The 11,369-nt window shown below is 36.6% G+C and overlaps 1 protein-coding gene across 1 annotated transcript; it reads right to left on the bottom strand.

Annotated features, from left to right (window-relative positions):
- Window positions 1-6,120: 6,120 nt before the first annotated feature.
- LOC132181810 (F-box/kelch-repeat protein At3g06240) lies at window positions 6,121-9,269 on the bottom strand. The gene is given in 2 exon segments (XM_059595041.2): window positions 6,121-6,185; window positions 8,018-9,269. A coding segment is annotated over 1 exon segment (1,215 nt). The 3' UTR covers window positions 6,121-6,185; window positions 8,018-8,054.
- Window positions 9,270-11,369: the final 2,100 nt, after the last annotated feature.

Genomic DNA, 11,369 nt, shown 5'->3' on the forward strand with positions numbered 1-11,369 from the left:
GTGCCGTCGAGCGCAAACACCGTCACATAGTCGAAACTGGATTAGCTCTACCCTCTCATGCTTATGTTCCATTTGAATATTGGGAACAAACTTTTCAAACTGCATGTTATTTCATAAATCGCATGTCCACACCTCTTTTGAAAAATTCATCTCCTTATGAAATTTTATTCAAAGATTCTCCGGATTACACATTTTTTATGTATTTTTGGGTGTGCTTGTTGGCCAAATCTTCGTCCATATAATTCTCATAAACTGCAACCTCGATCTGTGTAATGTATTTTTTTGGGTTATAGTATACGTCATAAGGGTTATCAGTGTCTCAACCTCAAAACTAGTCGTCTTTACATATCTAGAGACGTTGTTTTCGAAGAAAACATATTTCCCCTCCAAACTCCTTTATCCATTGAAACACAAAATCCTCCAGATAATACCCATCTCTACCCAACAAATCCTATTATTATCCAACAACCTCTATCTCCTACGTCTGACACCTACCCTCATGCAATACCCCTCCAATCTATAATCCCACCCATACACGGCAATACCCCTACAGTTAGAATCCCACCCGTAGAAGGTAATAATCCTCTAGCTAGAGTCCCACTCCCACCTACACACGAAAATAACCCCTCAACTAGAGTCCAAACCGTGTGCCCATCCATTCCTCCCTCCAACCAATCCGTGACTTATCCTTCTGCACAGCCCACGCCACAAACTACACCAACTCACGTGCCCAATATTCTCTCCTCAACAAATCCCAACGCCTTACGTGCCCTTGTCCCCTGCTCAATAGCCCCTCCATCACATATCTTCATCTTCTTCTCCAATTGCCGAAACTAACCCAGATATCCCTATACCAGTTGTACCAGTAAACAACCATCCAATGCTCACACGAGCAAAAAATAATATTACCAAACCAAAGCCCTTCTCTGATGGTTCCACAAAATACTCATCCCCACATGCTCTCATAGCTGATAGAGCTCTCAATGTTTCAAAACTCACATGCTATACACAAGCCTCCATGGATGCTCATTGGAGAACGGCTATGAATTCTGAGTTTGATGCACTCTTACAAAATAATACTTGGTGTTTAGTTCCTGTTTCTACTGCCAAGCATTTAGTTGGATGCAAATGGGTATTTCGTATAAAAAGGAAAGCGGATGGTTCAGTTGATCGCTACAAGGCACGATTAGTGGCAAAAGAATTTCAACAACAAGCTGGAATCGAGTACTCAGAGACCTACAGCCAGGTAATTAAACCAACAACGGTACGTTTGGTATTGTCTATTGCAATTTCATTTGGTTGGTCACTTAGGCAAATTGATATTCAAAATGTCTTTCTACATGGTAATTTATCTGAGGAAGTTTACATGTCACAACCCCCTAGTCATGCCCACCCTCAGTTTCCCAACCACGTTTGTTGTCTTAAGAAAGCCCTCTATGGTCTCAAACAGGCACCACGGGCCTGGTTCTCCAGATTGAGCAATAAATTACTAGAGTTTGGTTTTAGGGCTTCAAAATCAAATACCTCTCTATTCATATATAAATCTGCTACTTGTACTATATATGTTCTTATATATGTTGATGACATAATTATCACAAGCTCAGTTGCATCAGAAATTGATAATTTACTCCGTAGCATGGCATCTAAGTTTGCAATAAAAGATTTGGGTGAGTTAAATTTTTTTCTTCGCATTGAGGTCTCACGGCTACTAGATGGTGTTCATTTCTCTCAGCATCGTTATATGCTAGACATTTTATAGAGAACAAAAATGGCTGATGCAAAACCTGTTTGCACTCCAATGTCTACTTCAATTATTTTATCTGCATTTGATGGTGAGATATTTTCGGATCCCACCCTCTACCGAAATACAATTGGTGCCCTACAATATCTGCTCATAAGATAATTTCCAGTCTTATCCCAACAAACTCAAGATAACAAGCTGTATTTTAGATTAGGATAAATTACATATTTGAAACTCTATAGATAGATTACATTATCTCTTATCTTAAAGAGATTATCTCTTATCTCAAAGAGAGTTTATATATTTGAATTGTAACGCTCCCGCTTATAAATATCATTAGCCTATGCTAGATTAAAGTAAGGTGGAAAATATTCAAATTCTCTGACTTTACAACATAACATAAATCAAGTTAAAAATAGCGATTTTTAAAAACAAAGTTAAATGTTTGATAAAATCATAGTTTTGCTTTAAAAATCATGCATTTTTATTGGTAATGAGGAGAATATTTTTCTTTGGCTGGATTCTTGGCATCCTTCTGGCATTTTGTTTGAGGTTTTTGGGCACAGGGCTATCTATGATGCCCATAGTAGTGTGAAGGCTAAGCTTTCTTCTGTCATTCTTAATGGAGACTGGTTCTGGAGACCAGCCAGGTATGAGGCTCTTGTTGAGATTCAAGCTAGGCTTCATGAGACAAGTTTTGGTCCTCATGATAAACCTTTGTGGACTGTCTCTAGGAAAGGCACCTATGTTAGCTTAGAAACTTGGGAATTTCTTAGAGCAAAGAAGGATGAGGCTGCTTGGTGGAAGTTGGTATGGTTTCCACATACTATTCCCAAGCATGCTTTCATTTTGTGGCTTGCTATGCAAGATATGCTTCTCATAGGGGATCGTTTGATTAAGTGGGGATATAAAGGTGAGGTTAAGTGTTTTCTCAGTCATAATCAAATGGAAAGCAGTGATCATTTGTTTTTTGAATGTAGTTTCAGTTATTGAATTTGGAAGTTTTGTATGCATCTTTGTCAAGTAACCAATCCTCCTGTTATCTGGGATGAGGTCTTGTAGCTAGGAATCAGCAAAAGGGGGAATAAGGCTCTCAAAGGTCTCCTCTGCCGCCTTGTTTTAGGTTTTGTAATTTACAACTTATGACGCACAAGGAATGAAATCAAGCACTCTGGTCAGCCTAGCACTGAGGAGCAGATCTTGAAGAAAGTTCGTTGGGAAGTGAGAACTAGAATAGCTGAAAAGGGAAATTTCCTAAGACAAGAGATAATTTGGTCTTAGCCTCTTTGTGGAACTTACCTGCAGATTTGCTATTGTAAGTTGTTTTGAAGTTTTGTGGTGTTTGTTTTGGTTTGTTGATAGAGTTTAGTCCTATGTGAGGGTTGTTTCGGCCTTTGGGGAGGCATGATGGTGATGTAGTTTGGGTTTGCTTGTAGTTTCTTTTTGCTGTCTGCAAGCTGTTCTGCAGTTTGGATGTTCTTTCTCGTTTTTTTGAGATGGTTTGGTTAGGCCTATGTGAGGTAGTGTTTTCAACCTGTTAGAAAGGCTTGTAATTAGTGTTACTTTGTTGATTGGTTTGTTTGCTAATAAAGTCACTTATTCATAAAAAAAAAAAAAAAAAAAATCATGCATTTTTAAAAACATGCATTGCCTTCGATTTGAACACGCCATTTTTTTAATTTTTTACGATTTGATGTAAAAGCGTACTTTTAGTCTTTAAAATCGCAATCTCAAATGTAATGGGAGTATAACTATGTACATTAGCCTCACTAACAACCTTCCACGTGTGCTATCTAACAAATTTTATCTGAAATTTCCATTCTACTATTGAAAATAAATTACCAAAAAATAAAAAACAAAGAACATTTACAAAAATAAATTACCTCCTCTTCTCACGGAGGGATGGGCTTTGCACCCTCCCCTCGATTGGGGGCTGCTTCAGGGTGTGCCTCCTCCACCACCACCCCCCAACAAGGCCATGAGGCTTTAAAATTATTATTATTATTATTATTTTGTTTTTCAATTATAAGAATAGAATTAGATTGATTAGTTTGAATTTTTTTTTGATAAAAAGTGAATATATATATATATATATATATATATATATATAATCTTGAAATTGTAGAGATAATTTTGAAAAATTTCTGGAAAGCCACAATATTTGTGATTTTATAGTGAAATCGCTGATATTACAATGCTTATTGTACGGGTTTAAGATTCGTTCTTCTGCTACAAATCAAACGCACGCGAAATATTAATTAAGGAGAAATGTGATTATTTAGGAGAAATAGGTCGTCTACATCTTGTGTTTTGTGTCATCCTTTAAAACCAGGTGGCTTGCGGCCACCTCCAAACTCCCCTATGGCTCGTGGCTAACCTAAAACTCGGCGCTTGCCGTGAGCCACCCAACCTTGTGCTAGTTTTTTTTTTTTTTTTTTTTTTTTTTTTAAAAAAAAAAAAAAAAAAGAAAAATTAAAAAAAAAAAAATGATTAGAAGAGTATGATTGTATTTTTACACATATTGTGACACTTATTTGATGAAAATAGGTCATGAGTTTAAATAATGGCTTCACATCCAATTTAGGCTTGAATTTACTCTAGATGTAGAAATCTCTGTGCATGGATATGTTGAATATTGATTCAACAATTTCTTGATTCAGAACTTTAATTTCATCTTTGATTCCAATTAATTAGGTGTTGAATGTTGTGCCCACATGACAAAAAAAAAAAATGTTGATACTGAGGAATGTACAAAAATTACCTTTAATCATCATCAAATGTACAATGTTCTAAATTTTGTATGATAAAATAAATCAGAGCAATCAGGTAATGCTGATGCACCTAATACTTGTTTACATCCCCTGGATTTCTAATTTATCTAATTTAATAATAATGTGATATTAAATCATTCTTATAAACTACTTCCATCCTTACAACCATTAACCACACAAACTCACCCATTCACCTTATTTGCAAAGTCCCCTCCATTGTTTCAATATTTGCAATTTCACTCCCAATTTATCATTGGGGTTGCAATGTGCCCCGCCCCTTCTGCACTCAAATATTTCCCTCAAATTCAAGTAGTCAATTTGAAGCCAACCTTAATTTGCAAAGTTAACAGACTATATAACAGACGCAGTACATAGTGCTTGGAGGCATATGCTATTTGTGGTTGGCTAAACTCATACTTCAACAGAGGAGTACATGGTTGGCTAAAAGAAGACACAACTTGGCAATCAAATTCCTGTGAATGTTTCTAAATTGACTTGCAAATTCTACACATTGCAGATATTCAATGATAAAATGCTAAAGATCAATGTCAAAAGATAACAAGTTCCTGAATGGAAAGACAGATTTAAGAGGATTTAAAGCTGATTCGACCCCAAAAAATGGAAAAAAAGCTGAGAAAACCTCTTTTCTTAAGCTGGAAAAGGATGGAACTTGTCACAATGTCCAGCAAAAGCACCTATAAGGCCCTGGTGGATACCTAGGAGGGAACATATCATATCATCGGAAGATATAAAAGACCCAATTATATAATATTAAGATCCAAACTCCGAAGCCTAACCTTCAAAATTATCTATATTTCCTTTCAATGTCTTCGATACAGCAGGAGAAACATTTATAAATGGACCTGGAGAGATTGAGATTGAGTTACCAAGTAGGGGCTGCCAAAAAAAAAAAAAAAAATGCCCTCAAGAGATTTGAGTTACAAAACCTCAATAGCAAACTAAGAAAGTAAATTTATACTGAAATCTTGCAAGACTCAAATCTTAAAGAAACAGGAGAGAACACCACATATTTATCATTCAATAATACAGATTCTAGCGATCACATAATAGCAGGAAAACTGAATATTGTGTAAGCTATCCTCATGTGAAGAGTAGAGCTAAGTTCTAACTGAAAAGAAGTTTCTAGGAATAGTCTTATCTCTAAAAAATGTATCTAATTAGTCTAACTCCAAGTAATATTATGCAGGGCAACATCATAAGCCTGCAAACCCAAACATATTTTTGACTTAAGAGTATTGGTCCATTTGATAAACGGTTTTGGCATGATTTCGGCACAACTTTATTCATCTCCTTTTTTTTTTTTTAATTTTTTCAACATGCTCTTACTTTTTATATCACATCAATCATTTTTTATTATTATTCAAATAAAAAAATCACTACAAACAATTTTTTTTTTTAATTTTTCCATGCCAAACATTCTTACTTTTTCACTTTAAAAAAAAAAAAAAAACATTTTGACTTTTTTTCACATCAATCAATTTTTGCTACGGTATCGAACCGAAACTGAAACGAAATCGTTTACCAAACGAACCCACAGCTCTGGGGAACATGATTTTTTTTTTCTTCCTTTTTTTGCCTTCAACAGCAGTGTGGTTGAGTTCCTAAATTCAACAGTTAGCATATTGAGATTGGCTTTTATCTTGGAATACAATCTGCAAAATGAAATTCAAGGTCGATGAAATGGCATCACAAAGCATATGGCAGTAATCAACACTAAAAGTGCCAAACATGATTCACTTTAGTTTGTGATGGGCAACAGAAGAAATTCTTCAGGGTCCCCCTTTCATAAATGAAAACCCATAAATATATGTAGGACCATACTATTGAGGTACCATAAGAAATCGTTACACAAAATGGATCACATTTGTGGGACAAGAAAATGCAGAACTACAAGCCAAGAAACACATAGTTACCACTCTAGTTCTTAATAAATTGGATTTCACATAATTCTTACTCCAAAATGCGTTTAAAATCCTCCCTAGTAAAAGAACAAATAGAATACCTGCAAGAAATAAAAATACACACCAGAGCAGCCTATTGAACAGAGAAGTGGCCTATTAAATGATCTCTTAGAAACCGACAACTAATAACCAATAATATCTCCCCACCTTATCAACAAGGTGATAGAAAGAAAGTGGCCTAGCTAGAATTGTCACCAACACATGCAGAGAACAAAGGACCAAGCAGTTCAATGTCAAAAGCTAAAGTTGAAATTCATTATAATCTTTTCTTGTCTTGAGTCGAAAAGATTTCAAAAGATGGGTTCATTCGATGAAGATCAGAAGCATTTTCCAATTTACATATAACTTTCTCCTTATCTACCAAAGCAGCCTTTCGAATAAGTTACAGAACTCAAAGCCCTTACAAATTCTTAAGATAGAAATTGAGCAAACTCGAGGTCCAATTGCCACAGAACGCCTAACTTTTTCACAAAAGTTCAAGCTAAAATGCCTTAATTGAAAAGAAAAAACAACTAAAATTGGCAAACCGTCGGTGTTGTTGAGCCATACACTGAAGAATCTTGATTATAATCTAAGCACCCAAAAGGAAAATCATTGTTTGGCTTCCAGGAAAATAAGGGAAAAGAAAGAAAAAAAAAAAAAAGTTTACATTCCAAACTTAGGAGTGGTTTAACGCCAGATATGGCCATGGAAAATGGAAGATTAAGGTTGAGGAAGTTATTGAATTTCATTCCTTTTCTTATAGTTTCCCAAATTTTCTCAGAAACTAAACAAGGCCTAAGCCAATAGGATATAAAATTGAAAGGAACCACGGAAAGAGAACGAGCAAAACAACACTAGAGAGCTAATGACTCTAATATTTTCAAACGTATTCATAAAACCATATTTCTTTTTGATAAGTATTCATGAAACCATCTTTCACCACATGAGATAATGCATTAAGTTCATACACTTTTATTACTAAATGTACAAAGACATTGAACAAGCATGGTTTTGAGAATTCAGCCCAACAGGTACTGGCCCTTGGAACATAGACTATTATAGTTATAGAAGCATGCCCACATGCACATAATGCATTCAGCAAGCATGCGCTTACACAAAAAAGAATCTAAGATAACTCTCAAGTATCAAAACAATCAACACAACCATAAAACACACAGAAATATCGGGACTAAACCTCCCTGGTGCTGCAACTAACTTAGCCTCACCTTCATCCCATCACCCAAAAGACAAAACAAAAAAACCCCACTCTACCCCCAATTACCCAAGTAAACAAACAATAAGCAGTATCAACCATTAGGTGGAAGTAGAAAAACATCACAGTACATGTTACTGCTCTAGTGGAACTTTGTTTTGGTCAGAGGATAATAGACGCACATGATTAACTTGAGCTAAGAACCTAAAACAAAGTGAATAAAAAGTGGCATTGGAAAGAATTAAATGTACTTTCGGCTCAATATCCACAGTTTTATACTAAGCACACTAACTGAAAAAACCGTACACAACTACAATGTAAAACTAACATCAAGTATCTCGCCATTACTTGCTATTCCTTATGCGCTAACTACCAGCAGACGAGTTCCCCTGCCTTCCCAGATCTTCGTCTGCTACATTCAGTAGAACAAGGCTCTCCACATAAGTATCCAAACCAAACAACCCTGTTTCGCCCCAAATGCAAAGATCCAAGGTTCGTTGGCTACTAGGTTCGTAAGAAAACATCTGTTCATCCTTGGTCAGTAGAACTTCACCATTCTTTGTAAAGCCTATCACCCTCTAAAATCCTTCCCCAGTTTCAATATGAAACAGCTTGGTCCAAGATTCCTGTACCCCATACTTTTTCATCACCCACAAGGAGTGAAGCTCGCTCGCGCTGGCGCGAGGGAGAACCGCAAGCAACCCATCAAATAACCCAACAAAGAAGTACACATTATCCACCCTTTCCAAACTCTTAGGCATAGCCATTTCACCAAATACCTCATCCTCCATATCGAACGTCACGATCACATTACGGCGAATCGTACCCTGGTGCTGTGGAGTGAATCCAAACCAGTGGAGTGACCCATTCAAAAAAATCGGCAAGGACCAATTCGATAAGTACAGAGCACTGATGAAGTAGGGAGGACCAGGGGCCTTAACAGAGCGCCATGCGCCCAATCGAAGCGTATAAATCTCCACCAGGGGCGGAGCGTACCACCCGCAATTAAGGGATTACACAAGCCTCACCAATTTGTAATCATCGTTCTTGGAGTCATACCCAAAGCCAAGAAGATGGAGAAGCGGGTCGGATTTTAATCCAATATTAGGCTCCGGAACGGATATGGATTTTTGGATACATGGGTTCCAGATAATATAACTATTCTTGAGTTCCAAAAAACCGCAGGCTAAACAAACAAGGCCGCCGCATGAATTAACCAAGCTGAGCTTGGTGCTTTCGCGTGGGGATTGCAATTCTATGAAACCTGATGGGTAAGTAAAGAAATCCCCATTCTCTTCTATTTCTTCCTCTTCCTCCCCAGATTGATTGTGAGGAAATGGGTCATCCGGAGAATGGAGAGCGAAGCGCTCTTTCTGGAGTTGGTCGTCGAAATGGTGGAAAAGAAGGTAGGGTGGGTATTGGGGATTGGAAAGAGAGAGATTGAGGTGGTTGGCGATGAGGAAGGGGCTGGAGATTAGAGACCGCCATGCCTTGGAAACGCACCTGAATTTGAGGAGCGACTTCACCGGCAATCCGGAGAGAATTTCGATGATCGCCTCGTCTGGAAGATAGTCTGACATATTTGTTCGTGCGTTGAAGCAGTGGTAACCTTAAAACCTTGGTTTTAAATTCAAGTTTGTTTTCAAATGCAGGGATTAGGATCCATTTCCATAGAATTAAAGATAAAATCAAATCCTTAAATACATACATGCATTTATTTTAGGGCAAAGTTGTTTAAAATTTAAATGCTATCAATTTCTGTTTAGGAAACAAAATATGTTAATCAAATTTCAAATCAATTGAGCCCAATTTTTATAATTAAAATCTTATCTCGTTTTGGAAAGTATAGAAATCAAGATTTTACCCTTGCTGTAATTTGGTTTTAGAGAAAAAATGACTTGGTTCTGTTTGAATTTGCAAGGCAGTACAGAGACTAAGAAATACACACAGAAAATGGGGCTTTACAAAATTACAAGAAGAGAAATAGAGCAAGGTAAAAAGAGGAAATAAGTAGGCTGTGCAGGCTGCAGCTGTTGTGCGTGAATCATGCATGGACATGAGCTGCAGGCAGCCTGCAGCTCATGGAGAAGGAAAAGCCACGGAAGACATGGAAGTCAGCTTGGATCATGGGGCTGAATAGCTGCTGTGTCAGAATGTGCTGTGGTGGCTGTCAGTCAGGTAAAGGTTGCACACTTGTGTCTGATATGCATTCATATCTTTTATTATCTTAACATTTTGTTGTATTCTCCTTAAACTAGGCATTAATAATTATTTTCCTATTTCTTTTCATACATCATTGTCTGTGTAATCTCATTTTGCAACTCGTTCAGGATCAGGACTCGTATCTTTCAAAGCTGAGAGCCTGTGGAAAGAATGATAACTCATCGGCCATCTTTTGCGGCAGAGAATCACAGCATATGACCTGCAAGCAAAAGACCTAGGATAGGATTACAGTTGAAATGAAGATGCATAAAGGAAAAAGGCTTCCATTGGAAGTGCTTGTAAATTTAAATGACCCAATCAAAAGGAATTTGCTAGATTCTTTTGTGAAAAGCACAGCTAAATTACATTGCAGAGGCAGAAACTTAGCAGCACCACCAGTGAGGTCCACAAGAGCATCCTGAACAAGCCCACCTTCTAATGCCTCAAAAGTTGAAGAACCATGCAATTTGGCATGTGCCTTCTCCAATATAGAGACCCAGAGCTCATCGCTCTTCCTGCTAATCACATCAATAACTAAAAGAAACTATTTTAACGAACTTCAAATATCTCTCATGGCAAGGCATAAGAAATATAGCAGCATGGTCATTCTTCTGGATAGAGAATTGACAAGACAATCTTCCTTCATAGGACCTAAAGTAATGTTGTTTTATGGAATAGAGACAGTTCCCATTCCAAGTAGGAGAAATAGTCTATGAGTTGCGAAGGTTGACAATGTTCTGGCATAGTAGATTTGAAATAGTATGGAGTAATAAGCAATGCAACTTATGCAAAGAAAAAGAGAGTAATGCATAGGAAATCATGAGACATTTATTGTGAGATTCTGGGAAGATTTAAAGGTACTGCTACATCTCACAATTTAATCATAATGAAATGGTGGAATGTAGAATTACTCAAGATTTTAATGAGTTATTTAGTAGATTATGATAGGATTGCCTTACAATTGAGATAGTGTATGACAATAAAATTGAGTCCTTAGTCATTTATTTTTTTAAAAAGCAAGATGATTATCTCTCATACAACTGTCATATAACTATGACAACGTGACAATGAAAATCAATTTTTGCACCAACCATTGTAAAAGATAAAAAAACTAAGGGTTAATTTTTACTACCACATCATTATGGTTGTATGTCAGTCGTATAAGAATCTACTAAATAGGATTACTCGCTTATAAATTCAAGAGTAATTCTATTTAGTAGACTCATGTACGACTGCCATATAATAGAGATGACATAACAGTAAAAATCAATCTTTTTTTTTTACAAGTGCTGATCTAATGACTGAATTTTAATAAACAACATTACTCTAAAATTCAATTAATTACAAATAAATAAAGAAAAAGAAAAGGAAAAGCGAAAAAACTTGAAAAAACGAAGAAGCAATATCCTTAGTCTCTTTGGCACGTATATGTAGGGACTCTCTACAAATTACAATAAATAAAGTTGAGCTCCCACACA

This window comes from Corylus avellana, chromosome 5 (assembly GCF_965113065.1).
Source record: "Corylus avellana chromosome 5, dhCorAvel1.hap1.2, whole genome shotgun sequence".
In the NCBI taxonomy this organism is placed as follows: domain Eukaryota; kingdom Viridiplantae; phylum Streptophyta; class Magnoliopsida; order Fagales; family Betulaceae; genus Corylus; species Corylus avellana.